At 57.7% G+C, this 23522-nt stretch overlaps 3 protein-coding genes across 8 annotated transcripts; 2 read left to right on the plus strand and 1 right to left on the minus strand.

Annotated features, from left to right (window-relative positions):
• Positions 1-17: 17 nt before the first annotated feature.
• On the plus strand, positions 18-8578 carry RPL3L (ribosomal protein L3 like). 4 transcript variants are annotated; one of them, XM_063343130.1, is made up of 10 exons: positions 18-145; positions 1172-1364; positions 1998-2166; positions 3069-3204; positions 4325-4511; positions 5060-5220; positions 5508-5609; positions 6256-6351; positions 6833-6952; positions 8464-8578. In XM_063343130.1, exons 2-10 carry the CDS (start codon positions 1325-1327, stop codon positions 8518-8520), a joined length of 1068 nt encoding a protein of 355 aa, XP_063199200.1. In that variant the 5' UTR covers positions 18-145; positions 1172-1324; the 3' UTR covers positions 8521-8578. The 4 variants fall into 4 exon arrangements, 3 of the variants coding, with proteins under 3 accessions (XP_063199200.1, XP_063199198.1, XP_063199199.1); XM_063343128.1 differs by lacking the exon at positions 18-145 and adding an exon at positions 164-312; XR_010072169.1 differs by lacking the exons at positions 18-145; positions 8464-8578 and adding an exon at positions 164-312 and having other exon boundaries at positions 6180-6351.
• A 4-nt stretch (positions 8579-8582) lies between these two features.
• On the minus strand, positions 8583-19638 carry LOC134519242 (testis-expressed protein 2-like). Of its 3 annotated transcripts, none has more exons than XM_063343126.1 (13): positions 19123-19638; positions 15869-16036; positions 13537-14435; positions 13176-13376; positions 12772-13075; positions 12395-12609; positions 12029-12175; positions 11814-11913; positions 11518-11650; positions 11273-11410; positions 10780-10992; positions 10521-10641; positions 8589-9720 (listed from the first exon to the last, which is right to left on the minus strand). In XM_063343126.1, exons 3-13 carry the CDS (start codon positions 14416-14418, stop codon positions 9595-9597), a joined length of 2580 nt encoding a protein of 859 aa, XP_063199196.1. In that variant the 5' UTR covers positions 14419-14435; positions 15869-16036; positions 19123-19638; the 3' UTR covers positions 8589-9594. The 3 variants fall into 3 exon arrangements, with proteins under 3 accessions (XP_063199194.1, XP_063199196.1, XP_063199195.1); XM_063343125.1 differs by having other exon boundaries at positions 12029-12202; XM_063343124.1 differs by lacking the exons at positions 15869-16036; positions 19123-19638 and having other exon boundaries at positions 8583-9720; positions 12029-12609; positions 13537-14649.
• A 98-nt stretch (positions 19639-19736) lies between these two features.
• Positions 19737-22746, plus strand: MSRB1 (methionine sulfoxide reductase B1). The gene is made up of 4 exons (XM_063345042.1): positions 19737-19843; positions 20400-20542; positions 20668-20782; positions 21450-22746. The coding sequence occupies exons 1-4, from the start codon at positions 19789-19791 to the stop codon at positions 21479-21481; spliced, it is 345 nt and encodes a 114-aa protein (XP_063201112.1). The 5' UTR covers positions 19737-19788; the 3' UTR covers positions 21482-22746.
• Positions 22747-23522: the final 776 nt, after the last annotated feature.

The following is a 23522-nucleotide window of genomic DNA, read 5'->3' on the forward strand; positions in this document are numbered from 1 at the left end:
CCGCTTGCACCGTGCTGAGGGTGCCCACACCTGTGGTATCCCATTAGGAAGCCGTCCTAATTCCTGCCATTCACGTTCAAGTTGTTTAGGAGGGAGAAGTGTAAACCGAGACACCGGCAATTGACCTTTTACCACACCGCAACTGGTACGCCCGACCTGCCAGCTTGGCCCAGCACGAAATGAATATAGCCGCGGGTGAAGCAGGCAGCTAAATTTGTGTCTTCAGACCATCAGCCATCTCAAGTATTAGGCAGGGGAGGCACTTAGCGACAGCCTCTTTCTGCGGCTGACCTGGGCTGAAGACGTCCCATGGTTCGTACGGCTGGGCTCTGCTACCTTTCGATCGTGTGCGGAGGGGCAGTCGGCAGGGCTGGGTTACCAGCCACGTTAGCGTAGCTGAAATGGGGTTGAGCTCAACAGAGCTCCACTTGGGCTGGAAAATAAGCTTGGTGGAAAGTGCAGCCCGGTGCCGGGACTCATTTTAACGAGGAGGGAGTTGGAGTAGACGTAGATCTAACCCTTTGCTGCTTGGGCTGACCCCCAGCCCCCCTGCCTTGAAGCCAATCGTGTGAGAAGTTGTCCATGTTTCTAAAGCGCTGTTGCTTTCTCCATGCCTGACTCAGCATGACCTTGCGATTGGGGTTTATATATTTAGCTCTTCTAATTTGGTTTTCAAGGTGCATATTTAACCTGCGCATGTTCTTATTACTGATTCCTTTGGGCATCCTTTCCCGTTTCTTCTGATCGTTAGCTGTGCTTGTTTGGTACCATTTGCCTTGATGATACAAAGCCCGTGAATTCTGAGCAGGCCCTTTTGGTGCTGCGGAATGCAAAATAAGTCATTATAATTAATATCACAAAAGGGCAGACTTATTAAAGAACATATTTGTCCTTCAAAGTCCTCAAGCAGAAGGACGGAGATCAAATTTTTTTTAGTTAATTGGCATCATTTGTCCAGAAACTTACTAAATTCTTCCATGCGCATGATGGAATCTTGAGCAAAATCCCTTCCTGTTAGGAGATATTTCTCTCGTGTTGGAAGCGAGGAAGAGCCCAGAATCCCTCCAGCATTCACTGATGTTAAAGGAGAGATTTCCCGTTGTGCTTTGGGTCCTGGCATTTTCTAGGACCTGAAAGTGAAGCTGATCTTTCTTGTTCTTCCTCTCTGCAGTCCCACCGCAAGTTCTCTGCTCCCAGGCATGGCCACCTGGGCTTCCTCCCCCACAAGAGAAGCCGTCGCCACCGAGGGAAGGTGAAGGCATGGCCTAAGGACGATCCCAGCAAACCAGTCCACCTGACAGCTTTTCTGGGCTACAAAGCTGGCATGACGCACACTGTGCGGGAGGTGCACAGGCCTGGGCTCAGTAAGGCTTGGCTGATGGGAGTGGGGAGCCACATCCAGGAGGGAAGTGAGGGAACAGACTTGGTGGTGGGAAAGGCTGCTCCTGGGAATGGGTGGTGGACCAAACAGCTTCCAGGCTATCGCCTGTAATGCCGTCCAGATCTTGGATGGCCAAAGGCCACCTCATGGCCAGCATGAGCTGAACCTGGAGTTCCTGGGAAGTCCCCACACCGGTATGGTGACTGGTGGTTTGTTGTATCCTACTGACAGAAGGATCCTGCAGGGTAACTACGTGACAAACCCTGGGCTTGGAGCGTCTTGCTGGGGAAGTTTATAATGTTACCCTCCAGGATCCCCACAGGATTGGAGCCAAACTCCAGGGCAAGAACCACTGCTTCCACCAGCGGGAGGAAGATGGATTAACGTGTGCTGGGCCACAGGGTCTAGCCTGTTCTGGGGAACAAACCCTGCGTGGTCCTCCAGCAGGGCTTGCAGCCATGGGAGAAGGAAGGGCTGAGGCTGGCTGTGAAAGCAGAGCACAACTTTGCCCCCAGCACGTTGCTTGCTCGCTGTAGTGGCATGGGCCATGAATGGCTCCAGGGAATGATCCGATCCTAGACGATGCTGAGCACCATTTTCCTTTACTGTCTTGCAGAGATCTCCAAAAGGGAGGAGGTGGAGGCTGTGACCATCATTGAGACCCCCCCGATGGTGGTGGTGGGAGTTGTGGGGTACGTAGAAACACCGAAGGGCTTGAGGAATTTCAAGACTGTTTTTGCTGAGCACATCAGCGATGAGTGCAGACGGCGCTTCTACAAGAACTGGTACGTGCCTCCGTGGCTGGGGAGGGTCCCAGGGGCACTGCAAGTGGGGATTCTCTCACAGCTCTTCCCCGCGGGCTCTCTGTGATGCCCAGCCATTGCAAACAGCTCAGCTACTGGCAGCTGGCCCTGAGGTGGAGTGAAACTGCTATTTATTTAGTCATGCACAGAGATACTGCAAACAGAGATACTGCAAACAGCTTGATGCTGGGAATCAGCATATGCATATGTAAATTTATTCTAATAGTTGAACTGAGTTAGCTCTCTCTACAATATCATATGGCAGCGCATGCTGCAGGTTTGTTTTCCTTTGTGTAGGTCAGGCCCATCTACTCTCCATTAAACTGGAATACTTGAGCTGAGGCACCAAATGAGGGGAGTAAAATCAGATTTGTCAGGGGGAAAATTGATGCAGAACGTGACCCCTGGCCCTTGTAAACTTCAACACCCCAAATCCCACACCAGCAGAGAGGAAAATGGAAACATGAATTTCGTAACTGTAGGAATCGTGTCTCCTGTAAAAGTGCCGTTGAGATCCACCCACCACATGCCTCTGATCCCTGTCGGAGCCTGTTTTCTCCTTTCTCCACTTAGCTTGGATTTTGTGCTTGTATTTTGATGGCACTGCGCCAGTCAGTGGGAGACAACTGGATTCCTCATGCAAAGAGGTTTGAATTACCAGCCCGTTTTCGCAGCTCATTATTCACTTTCCTCTTCCCACCTCAAAGCCCTGTGTCATGGCCCCAGCAGCCAGGCGAGGTTTGGGTACCCACAGGTACTTTGTGCCTCTGGGGAAGTGTCTGGCAAGGTGATCGGTCCCCCCACGCTGTGCTGCGTCAGGGCATAGCGATGTGCAGAAGCACTTCACCATCAGTTCTACTGGATGATAAACACCTTTGTTGTAGGCACAAGAGCAAGAAGAAGGCGTTCACCAAGTACTGCAAGAAATGGCAGGATGAGGATGGCAAAAGGCAGCTGGAGAAGGATTTTGCCGCTATGAAAAAGTACTGCAAGGTCATTCGTGTCATTGTGCACACGCAGGTCAGAGCCTCACTCTGGGGGGTGGGCATGGGGGGCTCGGGGTCTTCGTCAGCTGGGGAGCAAGGTGAGGGAGGATTATGGGGGGTGTCTTGGAGGGGTGACAGGAGGCTGAGCAGGCAGACGCTGGTCAGAGGGTGTGGACAGGGTATGCAGGCAATGCGAGGTGCTGGCTGACCTTTCCAGCTACCTCCTGACACCAACCCTGTCCCCTGCTGGGGGACTGCTGGAGGGGGCTGTGGCTCTGGCACTCTGGGGAGCCCATACACCCCGTGGAGGACAGCAGACTTTGCACAGAGCCTCAGCAGGTGGTGAGCCCGGTGTCAGCAAGGGACCTTAGGCCCCATGATCACCTCAAATTAGCAACTGGTGTCAAATGTTTGAGCAAAAATAACCCATGGGCAGGCACAGTTTTGCCAGATGCTGTTTGCTGGATCCACAGGGCCCATTTTCATGCTGATCCCTCGAGTAAATGGCTGCTTTGTAGTCTGGGGCAGAGCTAAACTGGCTTAAGGCTTCACTTCTGGCTGGCACAGATCCTCACAGTCCTGCTGTGGCGATTTGGCAGGGGCTTTGCACAGGGAGCTGGGGCTGGGAGAGAGCAGAGGCACCTCTTGGTGAGAACTAGAAATAACTGCTCAGTCCGGAGGCAGAGGTTGAACATGACCAAAGGAGAGGTGCTGACTCTGGGTCGGAGCACAGAGCTGCATCCTGGCTGGTCACAGTGTTCAGCCTCAGACGGTGCTCTGGTGATGGGCTCCTCTGGGGCATTTACCATGGCTACTACTACTCTGCTTAACTCTTGGGGTAGGATGAGGCTGGCCTGCTGCTATGCTCCCTGGAGAGAGGGTGTGCATCAGCTCCTGCCTTGAATGGGAGCACTGGGAGATGGGGTGGTTGATCTCAAAGACAAGGAGCTGGGTCCAAGAGATATGTAGGCATGCTGACCCGGGTCACTGGCTGTTATGAAAGGGGTTGACAGTGTGGCAGGGAGAGGTGGTGAAGAGCTGGCCCTGCTTGCCCCCCGTGCCCCCCACAAGTGGTGAGTGGTGCAACCCTGCCCTCATGTTCATGCACGGGAGGTGAGGGGCAACATTTTTCCCTAATGCACTATCTAATGCAGATGAAGCTGCTCCCACTACGGCAGAAGAAGGCCCACGTGATGGAGATCCAGCTGAATGGCGGGACGGTGGCTGAGAAGGTTGACTGGGTTCGTGAGAGGCTGGAGAAGCAGGTTTCCGTGCATAATGTCTTCAGCCAGAATGAGATGATTGATGTCATTGGCGTGACCAAGGGGCATGGGGTGAAAGGTACAGAGCAGGGAGACCCTTGCCAGGGGCTTGGTTCTGTCCTCATATGGCACTGCCCATAATGTAGTGTTGGGGGAGGGGAGTGTTAGCCATGCTGAAAAACCACCAACTTATTGCACAGGGAGTAGCAAAGAGCCTCTGGACCTCAATAATGTCATGCAGTTCCATTGTAGCAGAGCTTGGTTTCCTTAATTTCAGTAAGAGCCATGTTTTCTGCTGTGCCTAGAGTCCTCCCAGAAGGCTCGGAGGCAGTGTGAGTACGTAAAGCCACTGCACTTCTCACAAACCCCACGTATGTGGAGGTGTGGATGTTTCTATGCGTGTGCGTGGATGTGCTCAGCAGGAACATATCACAGTCTGATCAAATCCATGGGAAGTGAGAACAGTTCTGTGCTCTGGCCTCTCATGGTGGTGACAGCTCTTGGTCTCTTTCCAACATGGTGTCTTCCAAGAATTGCAGAATGATGAGACTTTCCCTTCCCCACCACTCAAACACCAGCCTTGAATCTCCCCAGTGGTCTCACTGCTTTGTCTGGTCGCACTTCCAGGGGTGACAAGCCGTTGGCACACTAAGAAGCTCCCCAGGAAGACACACAAGGGCTTACGCAAAGTTGCCTGTATTGGAGCCTGGCACCCAGCCCGGGTTGGCTACTCCATTGCTCGGGCTGGCCAGAAGGGCTACCACCACCGCACGGAGATCAACAAGAAGGTATGGCCCAGATGGGCTTCCTCAGAGCACCACTGCGCCTTTCTGTCTTCCTTCCCCCCATGCTGTCACCATCCTTCTTTGCATGGTGGCCTCTGTCCCCACCAGCTTCTCAGATGTTTCCCTAGAGATATGCAGTGCCGCTGTTCTCCATGTCTTTGCTGGTGCTTTTTCCCTGCTCAAGGGACACATCACAGGGGGCACACCTTGGTAAAAAACACATCCTCCTTGTGACGTCCTTCACTGAGGGGGTGGGAAAGTCACCATCTCAATTTCCTTTCCCTTCCTAGATTTACCGCATTGGCCATGGGATCCACGTGGAGGATGGCAAAGTGGTGAAGAACAATGCCTCGACGCACTACGATGTCACGGAGAAGACCATTACACCGCTGGTAAGGGCTGAGGGGGTAACGGGGCTGTGACTGGCCCTGGCTACAGGAATCTGAAGTAATTCCTTGGCTGGAGACAACTGTGTAGGAAATGATTTGAAGGGAATTCACTGAAAGAAATGCAGTGATTCCTTTCCTTACATTTTGGACATGGAAAACCATCTCTGTGAGGTGTTTTTTTAGGCCCATTGGTATACCCCAACATTTCATTTTCAGCTGATAAGCTGGGCAGAAACTGACAACTTTGTTTAAAAAGAAAAAAAAAAAACTATAAGTGACATTAAAAATCTGATACTTAACAGATAAATATTTGTTACTTGGTTTAAAAATTCACTTTTGCTTAGTAAAAACTGTTAGCTTGGGAATCTAGTCAGCTCTGCTTTCTGTTCACCCACATCCTCTGGGGTAGGAAGCAGGTTTGCTGGTTCCTCAGTTCTTGGGGAGTGTTCCTTAGCTGGGATCATGTGGTCAGTGTGGCTGACGTGCTCTGGTTGTCCTGAGCAGGCAACCTGAAGCGTGCAGAGTGTCATTAGGTGGAAGTTAACTGTCAGTCACTACCTTCTCCTTCCCTAGAAAAAGCCACCTGTGGACACATCTGCTCCCATCCAGCTCTCCTGCCTGCCAACCTTCTCTCTGCCTCTCCCCACAGGGTGGCTTTCCTCACTATGGGGAGGTCAACAATGACTTCCTCATGCTGAAGGGCTGCGTCATGGGCACAAAGAAGCGTGTGCTCACCCTCCGTAAGGTGAGAGTAGCTCTGGGGAGAGATGGGCTGTAGATTCACCGCAGACAGATTCACCACGTTGAGAATGCCACTGCCTCCAAATGTTGATCAGGAAGAATGGTCAGGTTACAGAGGGCATGTGGCGCATGAGCAAGGTGCTCAGCGAGACCATTCGCAGTTAGGTTGTTTGCGGCAGCGTGCAGGCAGATGTGCTCTCTCTGGAGACAGCAAGCCTGTGTGGCTGCCGTGGGAAACCTTGGCCACAAGCAGACTGTGAGGAAATGAGTGAGTTGAGTGAAGAGCAGGCTCATTTCGGAGCTGCTCTGCAATCCAAGGCATCACCTGCCACCTGAGCACCAGGGCATTTCTCTGAGAAGGCAGATTTTCCTGGCGCTATTTTCTCATGGATGCACCTAGGATATTTCAACCCTGCTTCCATCAGAGCAGATGTCCAGATTTGCTGTAAAGATAAGCCTGATGCATTGTAACTCCTCTTCTCCAGTCCCTTCTGGTGCATACAAGCCGCCGGTCTCAGGAAGCCATTGAACTCAAATTCATTGATACTACCTCCAAGTTTGGCCATGGCTGCTTCCAGACAGCTCAGGAGAAGCGGGCTTTCATGGTGAGTTACGCTCTGCGCCGGCTCCAGCTCCTGGGCCATGCTTGCAGCTGGGGCTAAAGCAACTGATTGACTCCAACCAAGCATCTGCTTCTCGATATAACAAGAGCCAAATGAGTGATCAGGACTGTCTTGCATAAAAGGCAGGCATGAATTCAGTTCACACAGTAGATATTATGCTAAGGAAGAACATGATGGTTGTGCGAGTGATCCAAGACAACCCAACTAGCAAATAATATACCATATGGCCAACCAGTTTCCATTCACCACAGGATGTTTTAAACAAGCAGTTAACTTGGCAGGCACTGCCTTGGACATATGGTCCCTTTCACCCGTAATTGTGCACGTCTTTGATTTGTTTGGAATGATTTATAACTTTAATGTTCTTAAGAGGAAAAGGTTGGGTCAAATTCAGTCACAAATCTGTGATTTCTTTTGTCAGGAAGCTTTCAAAAAGGCCGAGCAGTATATTTTTCTTAAACCTAGAGCAAAAAAAAAATAAATTAAATAAATCCAAAACAAGCAGAGTTTCCTGAATAGTTTTGCAACCTACACCAGGCTGGTGCATAAGTCTGAATGTGAAATTGAGGAAGTGTTAAGTAAGCCAGGCCATCAGCCAGCAGAAATTAAAGAAACAACTGCCTGGATACCACGCAGACGTAACCCGGGTCTGGATCTGGCCTGTCAGCTAGAAATCCCACGTGAAACAGGCTAAGCCTCCTGAGCCCTGGGAAGAGGGATTGGCTGTGCAGTGCCTTTGCAGAGCTCTTTAGAGGTTAAGCTGTTTTCCTTTATCTCAGCTTGTTCTGCGTTCTGCTCTTGCTGTCGCTGCAAGTCCTGAGTAGCCGTGACGTAGACTTTAGTGACAGGAGGTGGTTTTACCTGCTTGCAGATGTTTTCTTTGCCATTTTCTACTGTGGGGTGAGAGTTTCCCCCATGTATACTGTGGCAAAACTTTACATTTGGCTGGAAGTAGAGGCAGGTAAATAATTCTTGCCATCTGCTCCCATAGGACTTACTTGGTCCGAGACAACCCCATTTCTTAGCTGGTGGAAAGCCCTCAGGCTATTTTGAGTCGGCTGATGAGGATCTGTGCCTTTGGCTGTGGGAGGCCTTGCCTCCTCCAGGGCTCATCCACCACAGCGGGCTCCTGATAGCGTTCATCAGCACAATTAGCGCTCCCCTCCATGCCCCCTGACTGCAGGCCAGCCCGCCTGGCTGGGAGCAGGTCATTCATTGCCGCTCTGGCTGCTTTTGTGCTGTCCAGAGAAACAAACTCCTTGTGCAAGGGCAATGATGTTCTGCTCCTCTTTCCTGCAGGGCTAGGGAAGCCCCTGGGGTGGCTAGTCAATGGTGGCACAGAGGTCCCAGCTGGAGAGCAGAGACCAGGAGCAGCTTTGCACAGCAGAAAGGGGCCAGAGCTGCAGTTCCGCTCCATGCAGCTCACATGCGGTCTTGTAGGCCAGGTTTGCCTGCCACTAACACTGACAGCTGTCCTCTCTGCTCTCTTCCAGGGCCCTCAGAAGAAACACTTGGTGAAAGGGAAGCCAGGAGTGCAGGAAGAGCCGTAAGGATTGAGATATGCAAGGCTGCATAACTGGTTGCCTTCAATAAAAAGGCTTCAAGCCATGCCTGTGGCCTGTCTTCCTTCGGGAGGGGTGTCTTGCCTGTATTCAGTGCTGCCTGTGGGCAGCAGTGTGTCCTTGAGGCTCCTCAGCGGGTGAGGATGGGACAAGTAGCACTTGGGGCTGGCCCATTTGGACAGGGACTAACTGGGACAGCCAAGTGTCTGCTCTGTCCTCTGGGTCCTCCCTTCCCCTTGCTCAATTAATTTTTTCCCACTGCCTGCATTCACCCAAACCGTGGTGAACACTCCCCTTCCTCTCTTCCGAAGGAGAGCAGAGCAGGTACCAGCACTTCTGCCCCAGTCTCCGCTGGCAGTACAGGCCCTCCCCGTTACCTGCCTCTGCCCAGTCTCATTGACCATCTCTCCCCTCACTGCCCCTCACACACGCACACCCAGGCACTGCTTTGGCTGGGCTGAAAGTATGACCTGTGGACTTCTCTTTGCACAAAGCCCCACGATCCCAGCCAGCATCCTCAGCAGATGTGGGAACTTGTGTACGAGAAGATGGGTGCTAGGTAAGACTGGGCAGTGATGGGTTTATTCATATTTTGGACTCATTTCCCACCCATGTTTTCCATGCAGTCCAGCTGCGGGGAGGGTGTGATGTGTTTTGGAGCTGTGATGTCTTGGATCAGCGATGATCACAACTCCTTCAGTGCAGAACCGGTCTGGGCGTCCTGCTTCCTCTTTGGGAACCAGACAGTGGAAAGCCCAGCCCTCCGCTGGTCCAGAGCTGCCCACTTGACCAGGAGTCCTGGGAACCTGGTAGGACGTGCATGAAGTTCTTGGGTCTCCAGCAAACCCGTTTCCTTGGGTCTGGTTCTGCTCTGAACGTGTGCTTGCAGTATTTAAGGAGGAGGCTCATCTACATAAGTGCTGAGGATGAGATGAACCGAGAAGCTCAGACCCCACAGCATAGCCCTGGGTGCGGTCAGTGACCAGGCCCTGGCTGGCTCCGTGTCCCAGCAAGGTCCCTGAGCTCTGTGCAGTGTCTCTGCCCTCCCCGTGGGGCTGTGCTTCAAGGCCTCCTCTCTCCCCTGGCTGGTAGGTCTCTGGGCAGTCCCCCAGTGGGTGGCTGAGGATCCAGGCCAGAGTGCATAATGGGAATGATGAGATCGTCCATGTTTGGCATCACCAAAATTTTCTGAAAAGAGGAATCCAGAATAAAAAGTAAGTGGTTTTGAATACCACTACCTGACTGGTGACACATCTGCCTGGAAGTGGCTTTGGCAGGAGCAACAGGAGCTCCGGTCAGAGACCAGGACTGAACAGAAGGTCCTGGGCTCCCATCCCCTCATCAGCAGCTGACTGTGCCTGGCCCTTGGGGATTACCAGCTCTGGATATCTCAGGGTGGGGGCAAGCAGGAGCAGTTTTTCTTTGGGCAAGCAGGAGCAGTTCTTCTTTGCCCTGTCCATCTCTATGGCTTCAAGAGTGGTCAAGGCAGAGGGCAGGGACCAGAACTTTGAAGGCATTCAAATGGCAGCTCTTCGGGGGGATTTGGGTACCCAAATATCTGTGGGGACATTTCTGCTTTTTGTCTAGAGGTCTCAAAGGTGAGAGGCAGAAAACAAACCAGCAGGAATCTTGTGATGTATCGTGCACCTCCCAGACATCCCAAAACCAGAGCGGATGGGTGAATTCATCCCTTCTGAGGGGTATCTCCCTGGGACTTGCTGACTTTCCTGATCCCCCTGCTTGGGGCAGGGCTGCACATACTGGGAGGAAACAGCTTTTCCTCAAGCACTGTAGTGCTCAGAGCACCAGCGCTTGGAGTTAGTACCCAGGTCATGTTTCTTGACTATCCCAAGCTGCCAGACCAGGTCAGATGTTGGGTTTTTGTAGAGCTAACCCTGACCCAGATTGAGGGCTGATTATCCCTGATCGCGGTAATGCCTGTGCTTCCGCTGAGCCCTTTAACAGTCCCAAACTTTCGTGACAGGCACCTGAAATTCATGCTGCAGCTTCTTCTCAATCCACTCAGTGACATGGAGGAACGTCACCTCCCGCTCGCCCAGCTTTGGGCGCACCTTCAGCTCCAGCTGGGGCGGGACTCGGAAGCTGTACCTGTGAGGGGAAAGGAAAGAGGCAGAAACCATCATGTCCTGAAGCCCCAGAGCTGGCTCCTTGGCTGAGCCACCGGAGCAAGGGGAGCTGGAGGGAGGATTCACGTGGGTCCCGCATGGGAGGAAGGAGGGCTGGTACCAGATACGGTCGGTTGGCGGCGGGGGGATGTTCACGGCCAAGGTCCCTGCCAGCTCCTGCACCTCCACCGTCAGCAGCAGTGGCGTGTTGGAAACCTCCTCGATCTTCTTTTTGATGAACTCGTTTTCAGTGGCCTTCTGGAAGTACTTGGACTTGGCGATCTTATCCACGAAGCGCAGGATCTTCCGGCTTGTGCTGTTACCGCTGATGTGGCTAAAGCGAGGGGAGCCGCAGCTCCACAGCGGGGTGAGACCCAGAACCACGCTGGGTTTCGGCACCCCCCAGCCATCTGCCATGAGCACCCCCCAGCCATCTGCCATGAGCACCCCGCGGGGACAGGAGTCCCCTGTGAAGGGCTGCCATGATGTGCCAGGGTGCCTCTGTGTGCCTTCCCGGGGCAACCGGCGCCGAGTCCCTGTGCCAGCGCAGTGCTGTACCTCCCCCAGCGTCTCCCCATCCGCCCCCACAGTGCAGTCCCCAAACAGCCCCTTACCCCTCAGTGCCGGGTGGTGGGACCCTCTCCCCCAGGGCTCCCATGGGCTCTGCAGTAGCGACGTCTTCCTCATCAGAGGAGCCGGCGCTGGACGACTCCGCGTCGCTGTCTGCCAGCAGGATCAGCCGTGGCCTGGCCCTGCGAGCGCCGGGAAGCATCAGGGGGGTGCCCTGGGTCCAGCACCCTCTTGCCTCGCTCAGGCATGAGGAGAAGGGGGATGAAACCCAGCCATGCAATCTCCTTACCCCTCTCCGCCTGTCTCTGCTGGGCCGCTCTCCTCAGCAGCGCTCTCCTTCCCCAGCTTGCAGAGGTTCATCTTCGTCTCAAGCGTCATCTGCAACGAGCTGCTGTAGGTGACTTCCATGTCCACCCAGAGCCCTGCCGGGGAGAGGGATGGGGCAAGCCCCTGTCAGAACTGCAGGGGACAAGGGCTGCTCATGTGCCTGCCAAAACCTCCCTGCTTCAGGGGCCGGGCTGGCACCTCAATAACAGCTGCTGTGGAGCCAGCCCTGGGGTCCCTGCCGCTCTGCAGGGCTCTTACCTCGGTCATTGACAGTGGGGCTGGAGGCACTGAGGATTGAGGGGATGGATGTGCCCATGTCCAGCTCCGTCAGCGTCAGCTCATTCATGAAATATGGGAGCTGATGGAGGGAAACCACACGTGGATGGTCACCGCAGCCTGGCACCCGCCATGGGGCCCCAGGGATGGGACGGGACTCTTCCGAGTGCTCCTCTTCTGGTGCTCCTGCCTCTCACCTTGATCTTGCTCAACTTCTTCTGGATCTTGTTGGACACTTGCTCGGCCCAGTATGGCTCCCGGAGGAAGTCCCAGAAGATGCGCCCCACCAGGGCGTTCATCCAGGCCATGCATGGCTCACTGCGCCTGGCTGGGTCCTCACCGAGCTGCGGAGGGACAGAAGCCGCGAGCCCCTGGAGCGAGGTGGCGCCGTGAGTGGTGGGACCCGCTGGCTGGGCGCTCCCCTGCACTGTGGCTTGGCTGCTCAAACCGCGGTGCCAGGAGGGAGGAGACGAACCACAGGACTGGAAGTGGCTGGACACAGGGTCCGTCAGCCCCCGCTTAGCCTCGTGTTCTGCTCCCAGTGCTGGATTTGTCCCACTCACCTTGGTGGGCGTGGGGCTGCCCAGTGCTCCGTGAGAGGGGCTCTGGTCCGGGCTGCCCCCCGCCTGCGCTGGCACAAATCGGGCCATGTAGGTGCTGTAATCCAGGAAAATCTGTTGTACGCTTCCCTCCAGGTCCTTGGACGGGATGGCGGAGGGGATGTCCTCGGCACTGCCTCCACTGCTGCTGCCGCTGCTCTGCGGAGCTGGTCCCGCGCCTGGGGACAGGAGGATATGAGGTCAGGATGGCATGAGAGCCGATGTGCTGCCTGGCCGTGATGGATGTGTGATGACATGCTGTGATGCACATGTGGTGACATGCAGCTCCCACCCCGGATCAGTCCCAGCACAGAGCAGAGGCCACGATGGCTGCTTCTCACCTCCCCTGGCTTCTCCGTGGCTGCTGCTGGGGGTCCCACGGGAGGCTCGCACGAGGTGCTGGTACCACTCCTCCTTCTCCCTCCCCGTTCGCCCAAAGAGGTACAGGCACCTCTCCCTGCAGTCCCCAGGGACGTCCTGCCCCGGCACCGACACCTTCTTCGTCCCTTCATCCCTCTGCAGCTCCGCATCGTGCTCCTCACTGCTTCTGCACTCCATGTCTGCTGCATCAGGGAGGAGGATGCAGATGGGGTATTTCTTGTTCCACATCCGCTTTCGGGCCAGGCTGGGGGGGCAGAGGAAGACCTGCAACACCAGGAGTGGTGGTGAGGTCAGGACACTGGGGGTGCCCACAAGGGGAGAGTCCCCACTCCCACGGGAGGGTCCTTTGCCCTGCCGGACTCACCTTGGCATCAGTCAGGTCGTAGTAGCGGTGGCTGATGAAGACGGCGTCGAGGATTTCCTCCTCGAAGGTGGCTCGGCGCGGGATGTTGCTCTTGGGGTAGGAGAGCTTGAGGGTGGCCCCGTCCAGCGTGGCGAGCACCGAGTGCGTCAGCGAGGGGTGGAAAAGCTCGGGGTCGTAGACGTGCAGCTGGTTCATCCAGCCCTGGGTGGGAGGAGAGGGAGCCGGCTGCTTCCCGCTGTGCCTTAAGGGATGGCAGCCTGCACCCGCCGGGGGCTCGGCACCCCCTCAGTGCTGCACCCCGAGCCCCGGGCTCCCCTCCAGCTGCCACCCAACTCCCCATCCCGGACCACCCCTCTCCTACCTGGAGGTGGTGGGTTTCCCATGGCTCCCCCACAAGCAGCTCGGGGCGCAGGCGGCCCCGTGGTACCCGTGCCGTCGGCGGAGGCTTTGGCATGAAGAGGAGGATGGCGAGGAAGCCCAGCACCAGCCCACAGATGAGCCCCAGGCAGAGGCCGGCGGCGTAGGGTGGCAGCGGCAGGATGAAGTAGCCGTAGGCGAGGAGGGCGACGGAGGCGAGGGCTCTGCCTGGCACCGTGCCCCCCGGCCGTGCTGGCGGTGGCTCCTCGGGGGTTGGCAGCTGGGGCTCAGCATCCTTCTGTGCCACCTCCACCACCTGGATCACGTCCCCGTAGGAGCAGATCTCATAGCGGCAGTTCAGGGTGGGCTCCCAGGGGCTCCAGTCCCGTACCCGGCGTCCCCCAGCCCCATGGCCCCCCGTCTCCTGACCCCTGGTGCCCGCTTTTGCCCGGGACATGGGGCTGCTCTCCTCGGCCATGAGCCGGCTGAGCCGGCTGAGGGGCTCCTGCACAGCCTCCGACAGCCGTCTCTTGGTGTCCTCCAGCCTGGCCTCCCGCAGCCGGAGCAAGGCAGCGCGGCTCTCTGACGGGGATACGCTGGGGGAGGACGGGGCCGTGCGGGACTTGGCCGGGCTCAGCCGGGGCTGGGGGGCCTGTGGGAGGTCAGCCAGGAGCATCCCCCCGGGCTGGGGCGAGGGGAGAGGTTTCATGTCCCCATCCATGGCGAAAATGAGCCCGCAGCCATCCCGGCTGCAGCCGTCCTCCCTGTTGCCGGTGGGATGGAGCGTTAGCCCATCGGTGTCCCCGCACCGAGGTGAGCCCGGGGATGGTGCCAGGGTTGGAGAGGCGTCTGCTGCCACCGCAGCCTGGTCTGCCATCGCTCGCATTGCCGACGGTGCCGGTGCTGCCGAAGGAATGGGAGGAGGCAGCTCAGCTCCGTGCCACCTCAAGGCATAGCATGTCCCTGCCCCGATCCTGCCTTGCCCGTCAGCATCACCATGAGCCACCGAGCAGGAGCGGGGTGCCCCCGGGGACCCCATCACTATGGGCTGGGCACCTTCCAGACTATTTCGGGATGCCCTTGGGGCCATGGAGCTGCCAGTGGACGGACAGCTCATGGCTCTCCCTGTGCTTCCTGGCAGGGGTGGGATGGAGAAGGCACCAGGGCAAGACGAGCTCAATGACAGCTTGCGGAGAACTGCTTGTGTAACAAGGATAAACCTCAGCCAGGCAATTAGCAACGGGGCCTCCGAGAACCCGGAGCCCTGAGCCAGGTCTGCAGCGAAACAAGGGGGATTTTCCCGCACCAGGACATTACGTTGGTCCCAGCGCAACTGTGGGGGCTGTGAGGAGGGATGCAACGCCAGGAGGCAGGACTCTCTGACTCCTCTAAATGTTTCTGGCTTAGCCAACAGTGGTTTGGCCCTTGCTTAATGCATTGCATGAACTGAAATAAAGCAAGCCCGAGCTGCGGCCCCAGTTCAGTTGTGCGGATGGATGCTCTGCAAACAGGGGGTCGGTAATCTCTGTTTTTACTGGAGGCACGCAAAAGTTTTCCTAACACGTAAAGTTTCTGCAGCCCTGAGGGTGTTCATGGCCATGGCAAAGTGTTGCCCCGTCCCCAAATGCCACCGTGATCCCTCCATTGCTGCGCTCCTGCCAAAGGCCCCCTTCCCCTCGCAGCATCCCTGCGGCAGGAGCGGGGACACTGTCCCAGGGGAGCCGGGGCTGAGCAGGACGTTGCCGCTGGCGGATGCTGCCCCTGGGACTGCCTTACGCCCGGCATCCGCGTCGCCCTGGATCTTCAAAGCACTTCACTGCCACGAATTAATTACAGGCTGTGCCGCAGCTGCCTCCAGCCTCGTTTATATAATCTCACGCTTTGTGGCTTTTGCTTTGCTTCTGATTTACGGGAGCCACTTGTTAACCCTAAATATAACGGGCAGGTGATTACCGGGGTGGTACCCAGCACCCGCAAAAACCCTGGCTGTGGGACTGGCGCCATCCAGCCCATGGGCAACACTGCTGGCACTGCCGGCACTGCCGGCACCACCGGCACCCTCTGGCAGACAGAGTGGTCCAGGGCATCGCGCAAAGCACTGAAACACCAAAACGGGGAGTGAGCAGAAGAAAACGAGCAATAGATCTGGGCCTGAGAAGGGACCCCTTTCCTGACACCACAGACCCACCACCTCCCAGCCAAGCACAACAGGTGGGAGACAGTTGGGACCCCCACTTGCCCCTCATCATGCAGGTTTCCCAGTGGCCCCATGCCACCGCCATCCCCAGCATCCCCCGTGCTGCCCGTCGCCCTCCCCAGCCCTCCTCTGTGCCTACCAGAAAGCCCTGGGGCTGGTCCTTGGCTGGTCCTGCCTGGCCACCGCTCCCCGTCCCCGCCGGGTTAGGGGGACACCAGCTCCCCTGTGCTTAGCGAGAGCTCGGCACTCCGCTCCGCCGTGCCTGGCTTTTGGTTACCACCACTCCGGTATTTGTGGGTTTTAAAAGCTAAAAAAAAGAAGACTGTTTCCTGAGAGACCATTAGCACAGTGGAAGACGGAGATAATAATAGCCTGGGTTTGTATGGGAGTTTTCATCTGGCAGGGACGTCAAGTACAGCGGGGGCTATAGACACGCTGCTGAAACGCAGCCACCTCTGGGGAGTGTGGGTGGGGGAGCACCGGGGACGGACCCCGCCGGGTGCCACGGCTGGACCACCAGCACCCTGAGACAGAGGGTCCACACGGAGCAGCCCCGGTGAAGGCTTTGCTGCTGGCTCAAGCTTCAGAGAGCAAATATGGAGCCTAGAGGTGCCCCCGGAGCCAGCTCCTCGGTGCCAGCGCTGACCCACCTTCCAGCACAGAGCTCGTCCCCAGCCTGTGACCATGGGGGCACACTGGGCAGGGGGAATCTTTTTCTGCTTTATAGGATAAATTGAATATGAAGGTCCTTGTGAGGATTTCCATCAAGAGCTGAGTGGGCATGGCTGGGTGATGGACGAAGCCTCTGCACAGCACCTGCCTTGCGGGGTTTTGGGAGCCCAGTCCCAGTGGTACCCAGAAGGGATCGGTGGCGTGTGGGATGTCCCTTTGAGGAGCGGTGCTCGGGACACCCAGCCCAGGAAGGTCACATCTCTGCAGAGCCTCGAGAGCTGCGAGTGCTCCAGCTGGGCAGGGACACAAGGTCTCTAACGACTGCTGACCCCCCTCGCTGCTCCTGAAAACATGACCAAGCCTCTCCACTGGACCCAGGCTCCAAATTTCTGCTCCTTGCTCTCAGCTCTCCTTCAAATTCAGGTCTTGGACTTGACCTGACACAGCCTGCAGCCCTGACACAGCTGCAGCCCTGACGGGGATGATGTCTTTGAGCATCTTCCCCCAAAAAGCTCCCTTTACGTGCCCGAGGCAGCAGCAGCCTCCGCCGCGTGGCATAGCATGGTGCTCCCCGGCGTTAGGTCACCCCAGGGTGCAATTACCTACAAACCGCTTGGAAAGAGAAAGTTTCCCCACACCAGGATCTGCCCCATCAGTGCCCTGAGCTGCTCGCTCCCAGGTGGGCACTGCCCAACTTGGTGTTTGCTTTTGTTGTGAAATCAGGGAGAGTTAATTGAAAAATTAATTTCCAGCAGCCCTCTCCAGTTAGGTAGAGGTGCTGGTGGCTGGGGCAGAGGGCTGGCGCTGCTGGCGGGGACGGTGGCACAGCTCTGCCTGGGCGCAGAGGCGGCTTTCATCACCCAGCCAAACGAGCTGGAAATCCCTCATCTAATTATCTCCACAATATACTGCTACAGAAACCAAATTGCTGTGGTTATTAGCGCTGTAACTGGAGAGCTCTCTGCATTATCCTGTGATTAAGGAGTGTGGGGCTTTGAAGAAAGTCTCACCGCAACCTCCAGACATAACTTTGGGCAATGGGTAGACCAGCGCGGGATCCCAGCTCCGTCTCCCGCTTCCACATCACATCTCTCCTTCTCAGGGGGTTTACTGGTGGATACTGGGGCGGACTTCATGCCACTGGGGGAGCGAGGAGCTGGGAAGGCTTCGTCACCATGCAAACAGCTACAGGGCGGCTGTGCCAGCTGGGATGCTCAGAGCCAGCCAGCCCCAGTGCCCAGCCCCAGCACCCCGTCTGGTCCCCTAGTGACCCTCTCCCAAAGCCTCCCTGCCACCCCGTGCTGTCCCAGGGTTGAACTCAGCCTTTCCACTCCTACGGACTTTGCTTTGCCTCCATGTCTCAGCTGTTCTCTGCCCATCTCTCACCATACCTCCCTGCACAGAGGCTGCTGCTGATGCCAAGAGCCGCTACTAACTCAGTGAGCAAAGTGCTCCTGGGCCATCCTGAGACCTTTGCATCCCTCATGGCGTGGCCCTTTGCAGCTCACGGGAGAGCTCTCAGCCCTGGTTTCAGCAGGACACAGCCCTGGGGAACAATCCGGCTGGTTCACCCATCACTTTCATTAGCACAGGCTTCACCTTCAGAAAAGGCTGGGTGGACAATGCTGCCAAGACACTGGGTCCCAGCAGCTGCTGTGGCTCCTTCCACTGGCTGAAAATCTGCGCCCCGAAGGTGTACACGTCCCTTGAGTCTATTTGGAGCCTTTCCCGACACCCTGCTCGTCTGATCTCTGTGGATCATAGGGAAGGTGCTGTCAAAACAGCACGTCACCTGTTCTCTGTGCCGTGACACGACACGTCCTCGTCTCCCCACCGCCCCTCGGTGCTGCAGCGAGAGCCCCTTCCTCCCCCTGCCCGGGTGCCTGCCACAAATCATCAATCCCCGGGGCTGGAGTGGGGAGCTGAGCCTCCCCGCGATGAAAGCCTGACCTAATTCAAGCCGGCAGCATCCAGCGGGTAGGAGCACCGCCAGCGCTCGCCCCACGTAGGGGTTTCCACACCGGGCATGACCCCGGGATGAGCTCCTGGCTGATGGACATGTCCGTTGGCATTAGGGAGCAGGGACCCATCCAAGAGCTTTGCTGTGGGCTGCAGGGCGCCGGTAACATGGATGGCTCCTCAGGACAGTCCCCGGCTTCCATCCGAAGGACTCTGGCATTTTTGCTCTTGCACCAAGGAAGGTGCAATTTCCATGACAGCCCACTGCATGAGGACTTATCCAAGGGTCCTCAGATAAAACTAGGGAAGAAGAAACTCGTGGTGCCTGGTTTTTGGGAAGGAAAAGGAAGCCGCACGCAGCTCATCACGTCCTGGAGCCTGCCAAGGAGCCGGCTGCCTGCAGTTCACCTTCAAAGCCCTTACCTTGCCGCATGCTGGGCTGCTGCCTCCTCCTTCTCTGGGAGCCCCACGCACCCCACGGAGGGACACAGCTCAGACCCTGCGTCGCCGCCCCGCGCTGGCCTCCGTGGGGAGGGTCCCCACGGGTGACCCCTGGCTCTGCTCTCCTGGGGTGGCGGGATGGGGTGGTACCCGCTGAGCCTGTGCCTGCACCCCATCCGCTGAGACCCTGGTGTGTGCGGGGGGGGGGAGCCCCCTCTTCGTCCCGAGAGCTGCCCGACCTCCACCACCCAGCGCCGCTGAGGGGGCCCGGGGTGCCCCGGCCCCCTCCCCGCGAGTTCCCCGCTCCCGCAGCACCGGTACCTGGGACAGAAGGGAGGTCCCGGTGCCGCCGGGGAAGGGTCGGTCCTGATGCTGGAGAAGGACCAGCAGCCCCGGTACCGCCGGGGAGACGGACTGGTCCCAGTGCCGGGGCAGAACCGGTGTCGGTGCCGGGGGGAGGAGGGGAGGAGGGTCAGTCCCGGTGCCGGGAGAGGAGCGGTGTCGGCGCCGGGATGGAAGAGCCGGTGCCGGCGCTGAAGAAGGCCGGCCGGTCCCGGTGCCGGGATCCAAGGACTGATGACGGTGCCGGGAGAGGAGGGAGCGGGGGAGCGGAGCCGGTGCCGGGCGTGAACGATGGGGGCCGGGCTGGAGCTGGCCCCGCTCCACCCGGCGATGCCGGAGCATCCGCAGGACCGTGCCGGGTCCCCGCTCCGCCCCGCGCAGCTCCGCACCGCCCCGCGGCTCCCCGCAGGGCTGCCCCCGCCGCCCCCTCCTCACCCGGCGGGCGGGGGCTGCGGGGCCCGGCGTTTCCCACGGCGGAGGGCGGGGGGGCGGAGCGGGGCCCCCCCCTCGGGTACCGGGACCCCCCCGCCCCGGTACCGCCGGCCCCGCAGCGCCCCCTGCCGGCCGCGAGACGGCGCCGCGGCGGAGGCGGGGCCGGGGCGGGGCCGGGGCGGGCGGAACCGGGCCGGGGCGGCGGGCGCAGCCATGTCCTTCTGCTCCTTCCTCGGGGGCGAGGTCTTCAAAGACCACTTCCAGCCGGGTGAGCGGGGCCGGGGGCGCTGGGGTGCTCCCCGTGGGGTCGGGGGGGAACTCCCTCCGTGGGGCGGGCAGGGGGTGTCCTCTCCGCCGGGGCTGCGGTCCTCGGGGTGGGTATCCTTCCCGTGGGGCATCCTCCACCCGTGGGGACCGGGCTGGGGGTCCCCTCTCTGCGGTCCTTGTTGGGGGACCTCCCCAATGGGGCTAGGAGGGGGTGATGGGGGAGATGCTGCCTGCGAAGGTAGAGCTGGGGGGGTCCCTGTAGGGGTTGGCTTAGAGGGGAGCCATCCGGTAGAGGAGCCCCTACAGGGGTTGTGGGTCCTGCCCCATGTCCCAAAAGCTCCCGCTCGCCTGCCTGGCCCTGGGGGTCCGGCAGCAGCCGCAGGCAGTGGCCCAGGTGGGCAAAGTCCAGCGTGTGTGAGTGTCCTCGTGTCACCCTGCTGTCGTGTCCCCACTGCTGCCCCCCCAGTCACTGGCCATCACTGCTGGGAGCTGGCCGGGGAGTGGGGCCGGGGGGCTGCCCCCCCCAGCACTGACCCCTCTCCTGCCACCCTCCCCAGGCATCTACGTCTGTGCCAAGTGCGGCCATGAGCTCTTTTCCAGCCGTGCGAAGTACGAGCACTCGTCCCCGTGGCCAGCCTTCACCGAGACCGTCCACGAGGACAGCGTGGCCAAGCGCAAGGAGCGGCCGGGGGCTTTAAAGGTGACAATTCCCAAACCTTTGGGAATCATCAAAAAAACCCAACTCTAAGAGCTTTTTTTTTCATGAGCCTGTCTGCTGAGACAGGCCACTTGCTGTCAAACTGAACCCTCTCCTTGCATTTCTAGGTGTCTTGTGGCAAGTGTGGCAACGGGCTTGGCCACGAGTTCCTCAACGACGGGCCGAAGAGGGGGCAATCCCGCTTCTGAATATTCAGCAGCTCGCTGAAGTTTGTCCCGAAAGGTAAAGGCTGCGGCTTGGCAGCTGTTTCAGCCCACGTAGTTATTTTTGGGGGAAGCTGCTGATAGCCCGGCCATGCTGCGTGCGATGCGCTGCTTTCAGCAGGGCGTAACTGGCCGTTCAGATAAGCCAAGGAGCCACTGGCATCCTAAATAAATCTCACGTGCATCAGTCTGCTTGGCCGGCGGCTCAGTGGGGGCTCTCTGACCTCCCATGGTGAAATGCGGAGCGTGCTGGGGCTCCTGGATGCGGCCGCAGGTCTCCATCTGTCCGAGGGGTGTCTGAGCACTGGGGGGTTCCTGCTGGTGGTGCAAAAGCAAGGACTGGGAGCTCCTGCCAGGGCAAAAACGGGGCTGGGAGAGTTTGCTGGTTCACTCCTCGGGGAAGTCTAAATATTGCAGCTGCCCTACGGGTAGGGAGTGGAGCTGTGGGGAAGGGCAGGGCTTCTTGTCGTGGTGGTTATCGTGCTGTTTGCTTCCCCCGAGCCAGTAAAAGGCTTTGGGAGACCAAGTTCAGGGCAGCACCCCGGCCACGACTTGCTCTTCAACTTGTCGAACTGGGATGGTTGTGAGACGTTAGCTGCATATAGCAAAATAACCGTATAAAAGGGGCTGGGGGTTCTGGAGCAAGGAACGCGAGCCCTGATCTTTTTTTCTCCCCTCTCTTTTAGGCAAAGCAGACCAGGACCTGAAGGAGAAGTAAGCAAGCTGTTCTACTTGGCATGCTGCTCTTGGGCTGGTCCTGCTGTCACACCTTGGGGTGCACCATCTGGTCAAGGGGGCACCGGGAGCAAGAGAAACCCCGAAGAAGCTCCTGGTTTCCCCGGGCTGGTTCCCTCTCAGGGCTGTTCCGATTCGGGATACCGGGGGGGGGAAAAGGGGGTTTCTGAAGTTCTGCACTTGCTGGGTTGTGTCACCTGCGCCTGAGGGTGTTTCACACCAATTGGGGTGACGCAAAGGATGCGGCTCTTCATTTTACCCCCCTTTTCCCCCTCCCCAGCACCCTCGCCTCCACCGGTAGCAGCTGCTACTGGGTCCTTGTGGCTTTGCCCATTACAGCAGCACGCGTGCCTGCGGTCCTGCCTCTGCTGGGCTCTGCGGCAGTTTTGCTGTTGACTTCAGCCGAGCCAGGACACCCTCCAGATCACAGCCCCGGGCGGGGGCCCATTCTGCCCTGGCACCGATGCAATCCAGAGTCACTCCGCTGGCATTTCGAGGGAGTAACGCTGGATTAGCTGAGGTCAGAGTCTGGGTTAATCTCTGGTGCTATTCTGGGCTGGGATCATGGTATGAATTGCCCTATATAAACCCCTCCAGGGTGCTAGGGCAAGGATGATTTTATGATCCCGCCTGACAGCATCCAGGTATTTTCCCCCTCCACCCATCTTGCACACAGTTATAGGTTTCCCATACCCTCTGGGCTTGATTCTGACTTGGCCTTACACCAGATTTATCACTGTGCTATAAACTCCAGGGGCACTAACGGTTCCTCCTTGCTGTACTCTGGTGCGAGGGAGGCCAGCGTCGGGCTCACGGGATGCACTTTTGCACATGTCAGGCTGTAGGAATCACGTCTGCGTTCCCTTTGCACTCAGGAGGGCTGTGACGCTGATTTCTCCTTAACTCAGCATCTGGTTCGTGGCCTTCCCTCCCTGCCCAGAAACCAAATCCTCTTTGAAATCTGTACGCAAGGATTTTTGAAGACGGTTAAAACCTTTTGCTGACCGATGGGTCCAGTGGCGCGACTCTAGTGCGATGCACAGGTGGTTTGGTGAGGCGGCGCTGCCGACGCCGTTACGGTGCGTCTGCTCTCAGGGCACCCAAGAGGCTTTTCTCCACCTGCGTTTTGCCTCAACCCCACCGTTACGAGGGCACCGATTAAGAAGTGCAATGTGCCAGCTGATTACCTGGAGCTCACTGCTGATCTGGTACCTCTTTCAATACTGAAAATAAAGCACTGATTCACTGTGTTGGAGAAATAGCCTCTTTTTTTGGAAAAAAAACCCCAAAACAAACCTGTTGATGGCACCTTGGTGCATCTGTCCTGGGATTCCTTCTCTGCTCGGTTTTCCCAGTTTTGGATGCAAGGATGGGGAGGCTGCTCCAGTGGTGGGATGTGTGCCAGGCAAGTACAGATGCAGGGCAGGTTCCTGTGGCTCCAAAGCCCTGGTCAGAAAGCTGAGAGGAGATTTCATCTGGTGTCTCCATCTCCAGCCACGGGCCTGCATCCCTTGGTGTGGACTCACGGTGTCCTCCATCCAGCGAGGTCTCACCACCCAAGCGGTTGGCCTGAGGTTGGTGCGTGTGGTTTTACCCTGTATCTCTTACCGCTGCCCCAGGTTTTGCCGTGTGAAAGGGGGATGCTGATGCATTGGAGGCCTTTGGGCATTACCGGGGTCACAATTTTCATTGGGGAAGGTTTCCTTTTCACTCCAGTTAGCATTTTTGGCCAACTGAAGCTGATTTTAGCTTGTTTCATAGTGTGTTCTGGGTACCTTCTGGGCTGGCAGGATTTTCTGGGCAGAGGGGATATGGGTTTTAGCGCTGTCTCACGATAGTTTCCCTGCACAAAGCTGCCTGCAGGACTGTAAGCTACAGCCCTCTCTGCCTCGCAAAGGTCTCTTCACCCCATGAGTTGGATACTGGATTCATGGAGGTTGGAGACTCAAGTTGGACTTCGCAAGACTGCAGTTCCCTGCTCCAAGGGGGTAAAGTCTGCTCGGGAGCGCAGGAGCCGGTGCCAC

This window comes from Chroicocephalus ridibundus, chromosome 8 (assembly GCF_963924245.1).
Source record: "Chroicocephalus ridibundus chromosome 8, bChrRid1.1, whole genome shotgun sequence".
Classification (NCBI taxonomy): domain Eukaryota; kingdom Metazoa; phylum Chordata; class Aves; order Charadriiformes; family Laridae; genus Chroicocephalus; species Chroicocephalus ridibundus.